The following is a 14873-nucleotide window of genomic DNA, read 5'->3' as shown; positions in this document are numbered from 1 at the left end:
ACTGTCTATTTTATATATGAATAAATGTTGTCCTTTAATTTTAATATGTCCTCCACATTTTCAGTATTTTTAATCACACCCCTTCAGCATCATAATTGAGTATGTCACACAACACAACCACAATAATATTGTCACAACCAGATTATGTGACAAAACCACCCCTATAATCATTTTGAATCTTTGATATTTATAAATTTTAATCATAAATTTTTTTTGGTAGAATATCTTAAAAAAAAAATTTGTATTTATCTAAAAGACTTAAACCACCTAGGAATTTCAAAAATAAAGAAAAACTAGTAAAACAATAAGAAGAGAGAGGGTAGTTTTGTAATTTGGAGAGTTTTAGATGACAAAACCTGCAGTTTCCTAGTTGTTGAAAACAAAGAGAGGAAACAAAGAGAGGGAGGGGAAACTGAAAAAGCGAGGGATTTTGTGTGTTGTGTTACGGCGGTTGACGGCTCTCTTTTTTTCCTTCATGAATTGGATTTGATCCGTTCTGAGTTTATACATTTTATTTTAGTTAATCAAACCCTAATGTATTCTTCTTGTTTTAATTAGGTTAATTAATTATTATTTTTAATTAATTAACCAATTAAAATATACTTTATTAATGTGTTCTGTTATTCAGATTAAAATCTTGAGATTCTGTTTTTAACCTAAAAACCCTACTTTGAATGGCCATGACGGCTGATTCTACTGCCAATCATCACTCTCCACGTGGCTCGGGATTCTCCGGTGACGGTCTTTCTAGCCCTCAATTACGGCGCAAGAATTTGCCCTCGCCGTGGGCTCAGGTTGTACGAGGCGAGCCGGAATCAGTTTCAGCGGCTGTTCAACATTCTTCCCCATCGCCATCACCGCCACCGCCGCCGCTGACTTCTATATCTGAGTCAACCGATAACTTATCTTCCTCGAAGGTGGCTTCAGCGTCATCATCTCCGCCGCCGGATAATTCTATGGCTGCTGAGAACTTGGATGCTAATAACAGCAATGCGGCTCGCCCAAAGAAGCTGGCGTGGATCAAGCCATCAAACGGCGTCGTTGAGATTGGTCCTGTCATGGGAGCTGTTTCTTGGCCCGCGTTATCTGAATCCACTAAGCCTTCCCCAAAATCATCAGTAGCGGACTCCTCTTCTTCAAAAACCCTTTCTGATGGATCAGTTTCTAATAATCAGGTTCTGTTCCTATTTTTTTATTAATTTCTGTTTGGTTTCGAGAAAATACATAAATAAAAATATAATCTGATTTTTTTCTTTCTAGTACGTGGAACTTGCCTAATTAGGGTTTTTCTAGTCTATAATCAGCTATTGAGAAATTCAAGTTCTTTGGAGAACTATGGCGATAACGATTATTCGACATAGTTTGTTTCATTGATATTGACAGTTTTTATCGTCCCCATGAACGATGATTGATATTGTGTTTATAATAGGTGCCTGTAATTCCACATTTACCTCCGAAGCTCACTAGTCCTAACGCAAACCCTAGTTCGAACACAAATCGCACAATGTCAGCTCGACAAAGGTCGAGGCGCGGTGGCGGTGCAACCAGCTCTGGGGGTGGCCCTGCACAGACTGCTTTCACTCGGTCTCCTCAGCCACCTCCGCCACCTCCACCACTACCACAAGCATTCCCAATTGCAATGTCTCCAAATGGTGTTGGGAATCTTGTGCAGGCGTTTCCAGATCCTTCTCCAAGAGAGCCCCTATATAGAGGCAATAACTGGGAAACCAGAGCGGTGGGAGGATTTGTGTCGCAATCACATCCTTTGAATGAGCACCGCAATTCTTCACGGAGAGGTAACTATGGACCGCGTGGAGATGGTACTTACCATAACAATTATGGCAGTAGACGGGATCAAGACCGTGGAAATTATGCAAATGCCAGAGATGTTCATCTGCAGCAGCAAAGAGGTCCTCCGAGGGGCTTTGTTAGGCCTCCACCACCCACTGCTGGCACATTTGTACCACCTCAACCTATTAGACCTTTTACAAACCCCATTGCGTTTTCTGGTAAGTTTACTTTCCAAGGAATGTGTGCTTTTGGTTCTTATGATAGAATGTTGAAATGTAACATCTTATTCTTTCAGATTTCATATATCTCCATCCACATATGGAGCCCTTCAGGCCCTTCATGACTGCACCAATGCTTATGCCTGTTGCAGAACCTCCTCTGCAGACTATGTTAGTCCGTCAGATTGATTATTATTTCAGGTATTTTGATATTTTTGTTTTTCTTAGCGATGCTAAGTTAGCTTTAGTAATTGAGTTCCGTTCTTCTTTGATATGTTGAAAATACAACTGTGATTTACCCACTGCATGCTTGTTGTAGTGATGAGAACTTGGCAAGAGATGAATTTTTGAAGTCTAACATGGATGATCAGGGATGGGTAACCATTACTTTAATTGCAAGCTTTCCTCGAGTAAGTTATTGTAGTCAAATAATTGATTTTCTAGTTCTTCTTGATACTCATGATTAAATGACTTGGTACTTAAATTATCAACCTTTGTAGACTTTTGTGACCTTACGTGTATATGTCAAATTGTCCCCATTGAATGTCTCGGCTTTTAAGTGACTGGACTTCATCTGTGAAATTGATGTTCAATAGTATGTTCATTGACCAATTGACTTCACTAACACTCTCTTTGTTTGCTTTAAACTTTCTCTCAATATCAAGTTTATGTGAAGCCAAAATTCTGGCTTTATCTTGGATATTCATTTCCTTGTAAGTTTTTCATTGCTCTGAAGCTGTTGAAGGAGGCCATAATATGATTCTGCTTATGTATAATACATTAGCTCCTTGAATTCCTATCTACATATAGTTTGTCTATGTTAAGGGTTTCTGGGAGCGAGAGATGTACTTCAGTGGAAAACCTTACCTCACCAGACTGCCTGATTGCTGCTGCCTTTTTTGTCATAATTTTTTTTTTCTTCAGGGTGCTGGTGTGCTGGAAGGTTTGAGAAGCTGAAGAGTTGGTAGTGTGTAGTTGATTAACTCTGACCATGGTTTGAGCTTTAAAGTGTTTTTGTTGCGAACTAGTGTTAGGGGCTTAAGGTTATTGGTTGACATAGGAGTGGGAGATTGTGTTGTGATATTAGGCTGAAACAGTGAGCTAAATGTAGTGAAATGAAGACGGGAGGTTGGAAGACAGCTAAGTTAGACAACAAGGACCCTTTACAAGGGTTAGTCTGGAAATATTTATAAACCTATATTTCCTGGTCTTAGAAACTACAAATAGCCTTGAGTAGTAGTTATTTCAGATATTTACAAGTTCAAGCAGGACATCCATACCTCACTGTAAGCCGCCCTTTCTTTAATTAGCAATTATAGTGTAAACCTATGAGTGCTCTCCTGCCCTAACTCTGTCTCCTCGCTCTTCCAATAGAAGAGGGAAATGTGGTGAAATGAAGACGGGAGGTCGGAAGACAACTAAGTTAGACAACAAGGACCCTTGGCAAGGGTTATTCTGAAAATATTTATAAACCTATATTTCATGATCTTAAAAACTGCAAATAGCCTTGAGTAGTAGTTATTTCAGATATTTACAAGTTCAAGCAGGACATCCATACCTAACTGTAAGCCGCCCTTTCTTTAATTAGCTATTATAGTGTAAACCTATTGGTGCCCTCCTGCCCTAACTCTGTCTCCTCCCTCTTCCAATAGAATTCATCCTTCGTTGCACGATTTTAACAGTCTATGGTCCGCATCCTTTATAGTGTCAAGATTTGCATTCTTTAATTAGCTATTATAGTGTAAACCATTGTTAGTGTTGTAATATGTTTTAATGGCTTATTTGTCTGGCTATACTTATTGCTAGTTGGTGTATGCTTTTCTATTACATTTAATTTAATTTCTTAGCATTTTTGTCCTAGAATTTTTTATTATTATTATTAGATGCCCTTGCAGAGATCAGGTTTTTCTCTATGGTTCTGTTTTTGCAGGTTAAGAATTTGACAAATAACATTCAGTTGATATTGGATTCCTTGAGAACTTCAGCTGTTGTAGAAGTACAGGTAACTTATGTGTGTTTGTTGTATATATCCGTCTAAAGCATCACAAATGCCTCACTGGAAATGGGTGACTTGACACCTAATGACTATCATTTTTGTGCTGTTCTTACCTTGTTTATTGCTGCAGGAGGAAAAGGTGAGGAGGCGTAATGACTGGATGAAGTATATTCCGCCTTCCAGTCGGGTTCTCACTGAGTCAGGACTAGCCTCTCCGAGTGGATCAAGTTATGGAGTGCTCACAACTGCATTTCAGAAGATCACAGTGGAAGGAGAAGATAATGCAAACCCTCACTCTGAAGATGCTTCAAGAAGACAATTCTCTGAATCGACTGGCCAGTCAAAACTCTGCAATGGAGATGGTTCTGAAGTTACATTATCAAACGAAAACTGAATTATGTAAGCCCCACTAAGTTAAAGCGCAATTCTATTGGATGGTGCTTGTTTTTGAAAGGGAGGGGGGCTGCTGCCATGAAAGGTGTATGAACATCTTTCTTTCTCTGTGGCAATTCTCAAATTTTGGAGGAGTATTTTGCCGAGACAAGTTGAGGGAGTGAAAGAAATATATATAAATTATTTTTGGAATATAAAGAAAGAGAACAAAGTGAGACAAGAACAGCTTAAGATCATTGACTGGGTTGAATTATGAGGTTATTGCGTTGTATAGTTTGATATTTTGGATGGTTTTGTTCTTATTATTTGATGATTTCTTGTGGAATGGATAGTCATAGCATCCAAGAGAATTTCACAATTTTTACCTTGGCTATCAAATGTTTAGGTCCATAAACTCCAGATCTTGGGGGGTGGATTTAAACTGCTTTTCCATTTATTGTTTTTTACCATAAATGGGTTGATTTTCACCTATTTCTGCCGTCCAAGCCTCATGAGTCATGAGTAGTTAAAAGTTTTTTTTATCTATTTCTTATTCCCTTTTCAGTTAAACTTCTTATTATGCCTTGTCATTTGGCGAAGAGACGTGCATAAAGATTGCGACAATTAAAGGTTCTCTTTTTACGCGGTTTAAAAATGGTGAATACAACCTCAAATTTGATCTATTTCAATTAGGGAAAATGGATGGTTGTACAAATGGTGAATTCTATCCTTTGAGCTCTAAGATTTCTACTGTACCCATAATCCATTATCCATATTGTAAATATACTAAATGCAATACACCACTATTTGTGCCTCCATTCAAGGGTATTAATTAATGAATAAGGAGTTAGTTACCTCCCAAGGTAATAAATAACAATGAAATCTTTATAATCCAATAACGCTTATACACATTTTCAATTTAAATAATGTTAGTTTTACTCATTCTCTCTACTCACTTCTCGTATTTATCTTTGTTAAAATATTAATTTTATCTATTTTTTCACTTTTTTAATAAAAGTAATTAAGAGAAATGGGCTGAGTAAGATTGGCATTATCCTTTCAATTTTAAGGAAGCCAAAGTTACTGGGAGCAGGTGTTGTGTTTAGTTAAGTTGAGGACAGATGGCCAAGCGTGGTAGTTGATAAATTAGTTTTGTCAGCTTTGTTCAGGCAGGGAAAGGGGACCCCGCCCCCGGTACATAAAATTTATTAAAATTAGCTATGGTGGCACTTGTGGTTCCAAGAAGGATTCAGAAGTTTAGATTTGGGGTTGGAGTTGGACAAGTTACTACTGTTTAAAACTGTTGTTAGTGGGGTGAAATGAAAAAAGAGCTTGTACTCGATGTATTTTGCATCAGAGCTCTGCTGAGCTGACAGCTGTTTGTATCAACCATCAGATATTTGACACCACTTTCTGACTTGCTATTTTACTACTGTTCAACTTGATAGTTGGGCTTGATTGGATCACTATTCTTATTTTTTTAGAACAGTATTAAAAAAAATTAAAATAAGTTATTTTACGGAAAAAAATAATTATTAATTTTTTTAAAGTTAATAAAATAGAATTAGATTTTATAAATATTAAACTAAATATATTTTTATATTTTTAAAATATGATAGAATAATAATAATGAAATTTTTGCACAAAGTTAGTAAAAATCATATCATAATGTCTTCCCTTCCCAACCCCCATACCAATACTCCTCCCTACACCTTTCAGATTTCAGGCATTTCTTCTTCACTAGTTTAGTAAATGCAGGGCCTTTGCATTCGGTGAAATGTCTGTACTGTCCCTGGTATTCACAAATAATTTTATCAATACGTGATCATTACAACTTAGCATAAAAACTTAAAACCACCTGTGGATAATTGCAAATGGAGAAGAGTCGGTTAAAGAAATATATCGCTAATTAATACGGCTCCTGTTATTCATAGCCATACACTTGTCCTGGGATATTGTCTAAAAGATTTTTGGTGCAATGAATTTGTAATATAACCAATGAAGATTTTTGCTCCTAAAACTTTATTAAAGTAAGCACGTCTGTGTAAAAAATGACAGACTTCTGGGGGGAATCTCTTTGAGTGCAACGGCTGTAGATTGCTGTCAAATAACAGCCACACATCTCTGTAGAATCCAAATGTGTACGCTTGTATATTTCATGATTTCTCTGGTTTTTAACTTGCATTTCGTCTCTCCTCATAATTATCATATCTATTTGTTACAAGAACGAATAAAGGCAACACATCATAAAAACTCTACTTAACCTAGAATTAGCTTCTTCTTTTCTTTTTTCCTGCAAAGAAAAACTAAAGTTATTCTGGAAAAGATAAAGTAGAAACGGGTAAGAAATTCTGTGTGGTCACCCTTAGCCATTAGATCATAGACCATTTTTCAGTTATTCATCTTGAAACAGGTATGGTTTTGACTAGAAATAGAAAATGGCATGTACTGTTATCAGAATTATATCTTCCAATCCACGTTAGGAACTCTACACATAAATTTTAAAATATTAAATTCACTCACCATTCCCAGTTTGGTAAAATGGTGCAAACTTTTGAATACTAAACAAAACAGTCACTGTTTTCTCTTCGTTTCCTTTCAATCAACCAATACAAAAACATATTTGGTGACTTCAAAAAACACTTGCTTCAACTCAGTACCCACTGTTCTACGATATAATAGCATTGCAACTAGAAAGTACTGAGTCGCACCAGTCATTTTTCCTTTTATTTTATATTTACTAATATAAGATTTTTTGAAAAAGATTATATTTATTTCCCTATCATTTCCAAAATACTATATTTTATTTTAATTACTTTTAAACCTCTTAAGTTTGTTAATTTAGTTAAACACCCCCAAAAAAGTTTTGAAATTGACAAAAATACATTCACCCACCCACATTTACCATATTCTGGCCACCTTTGCCGAAGGTGGTTAAAATCTGGTATAATGCTACACTACCGGTTGAATCTGACCGATAGTGCACCGACATACCATTTTTCATTCATATCTACCGTAGATTTGATCAGAAAAGTCCAAATCTACAGCCAAAGATCTGGTTGTTAACAGCCAGATCTTTAGTCGTAGCTAGTTGTCAACAACGACCATATATTTGATAGTTACGTGGCCAGATCTGACTGTTATTGGTCAGATCTAATTATAGATCTGACATTTTCTAACTAGATTTACGATGAATATGGCTGAAAAAAACTACTTCGACGTATGATCGATCAGATCCAATCGGTCGTGAGTTGATATGACGACTTTGGCCACCCTCCCACGACGATGACTGTCGATATTTAATAAATGAGTTAGAGTATTAAAAATTAACAAACCTAACAGATATTTTTATTAATTTTTAAATCTTATCATCCAATTTTACTTTTTCGAAAATAATATCCAAAATTCAAAAACAAACCACCCTGTATAAGAGGCTTCGTCCTTTGAATATGAATAGGGTCATCAAAAGAAGTATCACTCAAATCCAATTTCTGCAGTTTATTTTTTATTTAAAACATATAGTACATATTTGCGTATGACACAACTTCCACAAACCAGAACTAGACGGCTAATGCATCTCTCCTCTCCCATTCTATGCCTTAGCTTGTTTCTTTCTCGTTGGCAGTGAACCATGTGGCCATCATCTGGTAGACACAACCATAGCAGTAGTTCGCCTTCAAAATCAAAAGCTTCCTCCTCTACTTCCTCATCTCCAGCACCTTTCTCTCCAACATCTTCATCTCCAACCAAAACAACCATGGAAGAAGTTTGGAGAGATATTAGCTTATCTTCTCTAAATGATCACTCTAACTCAACCCTCACCAACACTTACAACAACCACAACCACAACCACAACAACCAGCACTCAGGCTATCCCAGTTTAATACTTCAAGACTTCTTGGCCAGACCCTTCAACAATGATCCACCAGCCAGAGGTCCCTCTACTGAACCAACTTTTCCTTCTTTGAAGCCACCTCTTGCCACCATGTTGAGCTTGAATTCTGGTTCTGGTTCTGGTTCAGATGTTCAATATTCTGAACCCAGTGCTCCGGATCCTGTAAGGCCAAACCAGCAGTTAAATGGTCATACAAATTGTGGTACTTGCTCTTTTGGTTGTTCTCACAACACTGTTTTGGATGCTATGGGTTCTCCAACCGTGTTTCCTCCATATTGCAAGAAAAGGGTCTCAGAAAATGACGATTATTCTGACGACCGGCGACACAAGCGCATGATCAAGAACAGAGAGTCAGCCGCTCGGTCTAGAGCTAGAAAGCAGGAATCTTTCTGTCCTTTTTCACTCTCTTTGTAAATGTGTTTGTGTGTGGGTGGTTAAATTTCTCAACTTGATGGTTGATTTCATTGGGTGATTTAGTTTGAGATCTTTGTGCATGCAGGCTTACACAAATGAGTTGGAAAATGAAGTTGCCCATTTGCTGGAAGAGAATGCTAAGCTGAAAAGGCAGCAAGAGAAGGTCAATTGTTTTTGTTTCCTCATTTTGACATTTTTATTAATACTTAAACAAACAAAGAGATCTAAGTAGGCCTATTGTTTATCATGGTATTTGCAGTTATTGGCGGCTTCTGCTCTGCTTCCAAAAAAGAACACACTCTGTAGAACCTCAACTGCTCCATTTTGAGAAGTAAGAACTAAGAATACAGCATTTTTGTTTTAGTTATTTTTTGCCTTTTATTCATCCATTTGACTTGCACGATAATTTCTCAATTAAGAAATAAAGAAACTAAGAAAGAGATATTTATCTATATATAAAATTTAACTTAAAATATATGAAAAAGGGAAAGTGAGGGGAAGAGAGAGAGAGTGAGTGTGTATATCTGTGATATTTTATGTAGATTACAATGGGGCTTGATCTTTGATCTTTTTGTTAGATGCATCTCTATCAAGCGGTTGTAAAGGAAGGAGAAAAAAAAAAAAAGAAAAAAAAAAAAAGAAAGAGAAGAAGGTTACGTTGATGATCCCAACCTGCAGGACAAGGACCAATGGCGGGGATTTTGTAACTTTTTGTGTCCATGCCTGTGTAGCTAGAACCCCGTCTTTTTGTTCATGTTGCTTTTTCTTAAGGTGATGCTGCTGCGGCTTCGGAGAAGGATATGAAAATATGATAATTTGTTGATGGAAAAAAACATTTGCTAGCTATTATGTTTGCCTATATAAAGATGTGCAGTATGAAGATAGGAAATGTTTGGCTATGAATATACATCAACCTGCATCTTCTTCTCTTATTACTATTTCTTTATTATCTTATCTTCCTGATTCTTACTTCTCATCATTGTTGAAGTAGATTATCTTTTTGTGGGTTCTTTAGATAATTGCTTAAAAGTATTGCGAAGCAAATGGCGATGGGGGTTTGGTGAGTATGGTCAATGCCCACAATAAGTTACAAGAGTGTACGATGTTTTCTGATTAAAACTTAAATTATAAGCGAGTTAAGTAAAAGAAAAACAAAACGACAAAAGTTCAAATCAAAATCAAATCAGGTGTTAAGTGAATGGGTGATGCTGATGCATTGCAGCCAACTGACAAGCATAGAATAATTGCACCTCTTGCTCTTGTTGTTTAGCTTAGCTAGGCGAGGCAGCGCAGCTCCTCTCACTGAGTGTGAGAGGCTGTACAAGGCCGACTATGAAGAAGGCTAGAGTCGCCCTTACCAGTAAAATTATTTAAATGGATGGACCTTTTGTGCAGGCATGTGCCCTTCGCTTTCTTCCAGTTTAAACGCTACAAAACAACATATAGTAGTAACATTTTCTCCCTCTATTATAGGATCACTTCTTTTTATTCACCATTTCTTCCGTAAAAGGTATGTTCTGTTGCTATTGCATTGGTTGAAGGAATCTGAAGGGAGAGAAGGAAGTCCTGGTTTTTGTATTTCGTGGCGGAAAGGCAATTGGTTTGGTCCTACATATTTTGCTTATGTGTAATTTCGTATGAGTCTTTGCTTTGGCCCACGGGCCATGATTTGGGCTTTGAGATATGCATTGGGCCCACTCATCACGTGGATGATAGCATCCCACGGTTGGAATCGTTTGTTTCTATTCTCTTTTTCTATTTCTTTGAAAGTCAGACACTAGTGTTTTTTCTCGATTGGTGAAATTGTCTTTTCGGATTTTATGTCTAACCTTTTGATGGTGAAGCCATCAAGATAATTGGATGACAATAGATTAAGATATTTTATGGTGTTCCCTAGGGTTGTGTGCGAGTCGAGCTGCTCGTAGGTAGCTTGCGGCTCGGCTTGACAAAATTCGAGTCGAGCTCAAGCTCGAACGACTTGATTATCCATCGAATTGAGTCTCGAGCCACCAAGTACTCGGCTCGATAGGCTCACAAACGGCTCGAAAGGGTATAAGTGCAATGTTTTCAAGTATGGGGGGATATATGTTATTTAACATTTACTATATAAATTATTCCAAACTACAAAAACCCTAGAGTCTTCTACTTCCGTAGTTGACACTCCTCCTTCTCTCCTCTTTTTCTCTTTTCTATTTTCCTTCTTCTTCTTGTCTTCTCTTTTGTCTTTCTTGTCTCTCCTTCTCTTTTTCTCTTTTCTCTTTTCTCTTTTCTCTTTTCCTTCTTCTTCTTGTCTTCTCTCTTCTCTTTCCTGTCTCGCTCCTTCCTTAACCAAGCTGCCTTTTCTTCTGCGAAATGCTTCACACGTTGAAGTGATTGAAAGTAGTAATTCCACAAATGGGTTTGATTTGTTAAATTATTTTATGGTGGATTTGAGTTCATCTTTTGTTCACGAAAGAAAGAGGATGTGATCTTTTGTTTGTGATTTATTTATAGTTATAAATGTTATTTTGATGTGAAAATTTGGGTGGGTATTTTGGTAGATGGGTGTACTGTAATTTTGATGGCACAGACAAAACTCAAAACTTTTGATTTTGATTGTTAATACTATAATTTTGTTCAAGAGGAAGAGGAAGAAACAGTGAGCCAAGCTCGAGTCGAACTGGAGCTCAGCAAATCATCTCGAGCCGAGCTTCGAGCCTGGTTTTCAGAGCTGGATGAACCCAAGCTCAAGCTCGAGCTCGCTAATTTTCACGAGCCGAGCTTCGAGCACTGTGGTGTTTGGCTTGGCTCGGCTTGTATACAGCCTTAGTGTTCCCTTGAGTTTACCCAATCTTAGAACAAAGATATTGACTACGAACTTCAATGCGTGTATCAATGCCACCACGTGGATGATAGCATCTCACGGTTGGAATCGTTTGTTTCTACTCTCTTTTTCTATTTATTTGAAAGTTAAGACTCCAGTGTTTTTCTTGATTAGTGAAATTGTCTTTTCAGATTTTATGTCCAACCCTCTTATGGTGAAGCCATCGAGATAATTGGATGAAAATAGATTAAGATATTTTTATGGTGTTCCCATGAGTTTACCCAATGTTAGGGCGAGGATATTGACTACCAACTTTAATGGTGTATCAATGTCACTTTCCTAAAAGAAATTTCGCCCCTTTATAGTGCAAATAAGATCAATGAATTTCTTTAGGATACAATGAAGAATCAGCTTATGTTTTGCACAAAACAAAAGCGGATTAGAGAATGTTTTGATTATATTAGAATTGTAGTCTTTTTTGTCCTGTCTTTTTATAGTAAATCTTACTTCTTATATAGGATTGTTAGTACCTTTTGGAAAACCCTTTGAGATATGAGCACAACTTTTTGCTTTTGATAATAGACATGCCCAATTAGGAAAATGTTTCACAATCCCTTGCAAGTTTTCTAATTTGATAATACATGCTAGGTTCTACAACAATTCTATAAGTAATATGCATAAATAATGGTATTTTGCAATTTGAACCATTACATAGTGAAAGTTTATTACAACAAATCTGAATAATATGGTAGACAAGTTTTTAACTATACAATCTTTTTGACAAGTTGTATAAAAGTTCACACATATCACTTTGATACCAAAACATTTCAATCGTGGTTGTGTTTTTCTTGATTAGTGAAATTGTCTTTTCGGATTTATGTCCAACCCTCTTATGGTGAAGCCATCAAGATAATTGGATGAAAATAGATTAAGATATTTTTATGGTCCCATGAGTTTACCCAATGTTAGGGCGAGGATATTGACTACCAACTTTAATGGTGTATCAATGCCACTTTCTTAAAGGAAATTTCGCCCCTTTATAATGCAAATAAGATCAATGAATTTCTTTAGGATACAATGAAGAATCAGCTTATGTTTTGCACAAAATAGAAGCGGATTAGAGAGTGTTTGATTATACTAGAATTGTAGTCTTTTTTGTTGTGTCTTTTTATAGAAAATCTTACTTTTTATATATGATTGTTAGTACCTTTTGGAAAACCCTTTGAGATATGAGCACAACTTTTTGCTTTTGATAATAGACATGCCCAATTAGGAAAATGTTTCACAATCCCTCGCAAGTTTTCTAATTTGATAATACATGCTAGATTCTACAACAATTTTATAAGTAATATGCATAAATAATGGTATTTTGCAATTTGAACCATTAAATAGTGAAAGTTTATTACAACAAATCTGAATAATATGGTAGACAAGCTTTTAACCATACAATCTTTTTGACAAGTTGTATAAAAGTTCACAAATATCACTTTGATACCAAAACATTTCAATCGTGGTTGACACGTAAAAGGCCATGTGTTCGTATCATTCATGAGAGATTTTAGAGCCAAGCCTTTAAGCTCCTAGAAGCGGCACCACTTCACTGTCATATAGGTAGACTCTATCAAAAGTGCCCCCTCTATTTTAGCACTTTGATAAAAAATCATCAATAGGTCTATTAAGAGTAAATCTCAACCTTCCTTTTAACACTACGAGAACTAAGTACTATTTTTTGCTTTTGGATATTAGAGAAAATTTATAATACTTCTAACCACTTTAATAATGTACTTTGATTGACTGAACTCTAGACATGATGTATCAAGCGTTAAGTTGAGTTTCCATTATTGGTGATTATATTCAATAGGCTTCAGACTCATCCCTTTTAATGTTTTATTTATCAAGTCTTTCTTTAATCCCTTTGTTAAAGGATCGACTAGATTCAGACTTGACTTGACATAGTTAATTGTGATTTCTTTATTTGAGATTAAATCTCTTAAATAACTATGTCTAAGTCTAATGTGTCTTGACTTTCCATTATACACATGGTTATAAGCTCTTGACAATGTAGCTTCACTGTCATAATGTATATAAATTGGTGTTATTGGTTTTGGCCCTAATGGTAGCTTAATAATCTTTTAACACCATGCTAGTGTAAATTACTTGCATTATTGGTGTATCTACTTAGACTTTGTTCTTTTAATTTGTAGATCTAATCTAACTATGCCATGCAATCTTCTAAAATTTAAATGTCCAAGTTTATAATGCCATAAAAATTCAGAATCAATAATATAAGTAGAAGCAACTTTATTATTGTCATTGGCAATATTGAGTTTGAATATGCCATCACACAAGTAACCTTTCACAACAAACATGCTCCCTTTGGATAGAACAAAATTATCTGTCTCAAATACAAGTTTGAACCCAAATTTGTTCAATAAACTACCAGATGCAAGATTCTTTCTAACCTTTTGTACATAATACACATTCATTAATGTTAATTTCTTACCAAATGTAAATTCTAACTCTACTTTTCCTATTTCCTTGACTTAGGCAATATAGGAGTTTCCCATGAACAACACCATGCCATCTTGCACTGGTTCAATGGATTTGAAAAAATCCTTATTCTTGCAGACATGTCTTGTCGCACCAGAATCAACCCACCATGCATAATTATCTTCTAGTAGATTGATCTCATAAATCATTGCTACTAAGTTCTCATTTTTTGTACTAGTAGAGCACTTCTCCTTCTTTTTCTAGAATCGATAATTCTTCTTGAAGTGGCCATGTTTTCCACAAAAGAAACATTTTGCTTCTTTCTTTGGTTTCTTGCTTTTATGTCTAACACCAAGACTATTGAAAACACTCTTATTTGCAGACTTGGAAGTTTGTTTTTCTTCCACCATACAAACTTTGGAATCTGGAACTGATTGTTCCTTTGGTTCATCCTGCAAATGAAATTCTTCTTCCACACAGAAAGATTTGGCCAAATCATCAAGTGATATATCATCTTTTTATGTTTAAGACTTCTTCTGAAATCTCTCTATGATGGGGGTAATTTATCAATTATTGAAGAGACAATGATGGTTTCATCCATATGCATTTTATTCATTTTGAAATGATTTAAGAACTTTTTCAATTTGATGAAGTTGTTCCATAACAGGTCTATTATCTACCATTTTATAGGAATTAAAACGAGAGACAAGAAATTTCTTACTTGTAACATCCTCTTGCATGTATTTTGTCTCTAATTTCTTCCATAATTCTCTTGCAGTAAGCACTGCTTGATAAATGTCAAATAATGCATCTGACATTGCATTCAGCACGTGTCCCCTGCAGATTTCATCATCATGTTCAAATTTCTGTTGTTTCCTTGTTTCAGCAATGGTT

The 14873-nt window shown here is 35.9% G+C and overlaps 2 protein-coding genes across 2 annotated transcripts; both read left to right on the top strand.

Annotated features, from left to right (window-relative positions):
* Nucleotides 1–348: 348 nt before the first annotated feature.
* LOC116123862 (la-related protein 1C-like) lies at nucleotides 349–4542 on the top strand. Its single transcript, XM_031409604.1, has 6 exons — nucleotides 349–1175; nucleotides 1430–2009; nucleotides 2087–2210; nucleotides 2329–2419; nucleotides 3940–4011; nucleotides 4136–4542. The coding sequence occupies exons 1-6, from the start codon at nucleotides 675–677 to the stop codon at nucleotides 4397–4399; spliced, it is 1632 nt and encodes a 543-aa protein (XP_031265464.1). The 5' UTR covers nucleotides 349–674; the 3' UTR covers nucleotides 4400–4542.
* A 3394-nt stretch (nucleotides 4543–7936) lies between these two features.
* On the top strand, nucleotides 7937–9325 carry LOC116123931 (protein FD-like). Its single transcript, XM_031409674.1, has 4 exons — nucleotides 7937–8653; nucleotides 8772–8849; nucleotides 8946–9017; nucleotides 9265–9325. The coding sequence occupies exons 1-3, from the start codon at nucleotides 8009–8011 to the stop codon at nucleotides 9012–9014; spliced, it is 792 nt and encodes a 263-aa protein (XP_031265534.1). The 5' UTR covers nucleotides 7937–8008; the 3' UTR covers nucleotides 9015–9017; nucleotides 9265–9325.
* The last annotated feature ends 5548 nt before the right edge of the window (nucleotides 9326–14873 follow it).

The sequence above is a fragment of the Pistacia vera genome, unplaced genomic scaffold, assembly GCF_008641045.1.
Source record: "Pistacia vera cultivar Batoury unplaced genomic scaffold, PisVer_v2 Contig146, whole genome shotgun sequence".
Taxonomy (NCBI): Eukaryota; Viridiplantae; Streptophyta; class Magnoliopsida; order Sapindales; family Anacardiaceae; genus Pistacia; species Pistacia vera.
Note: the sequence above shows the minus strand (reverse complement) of the source record. Positions and strands in the feature narration are given on the sequence as shown.

Coding starts and splice junctions, on each gene's coding strand:
- LOC116123931 (XM_031409674.1), top strand. CDS start 8,009: ATGTGGCCATCATCTGGTAGACACAACCATAGCAGTAGTTCGCCTTCA. Junction 8,654..8,771: donor GGTCTAGAGCTAGAAAGCAG/GAATCTTTCTGT, acceptor TTGTGCATGCAG/GCTTACACAAATGAGTTGGA. Junction 8,850..8,945: donor TGAAAAGGCAGCAAGAGAAG/GTCAATTGTTTT, acceptor TGGTATTTGCAG/TTATTGGCGGCTTCTGCTCT.
- LOC116123862 (XM_031409604.1), top strand. CDS start 675: ATGGCCATGACGGCTGATTCTACTGCCAATCATCACTCTCCACGTGGC. Junction 1,176..1,429: donor GATCAGTTTCTAATAATCAG/GTTCTGTTCCTA, acceptor TGTTTATAATAG/GTGCCTGTAATTCCACATTT. Junction 4,012..4,135: donor CAGCTGTTGTAGAAGTACAG/GTAACTTATGTG, acceptor TTATTGCTGCAG/GAGGAAAAGGTGAGGAGGCG.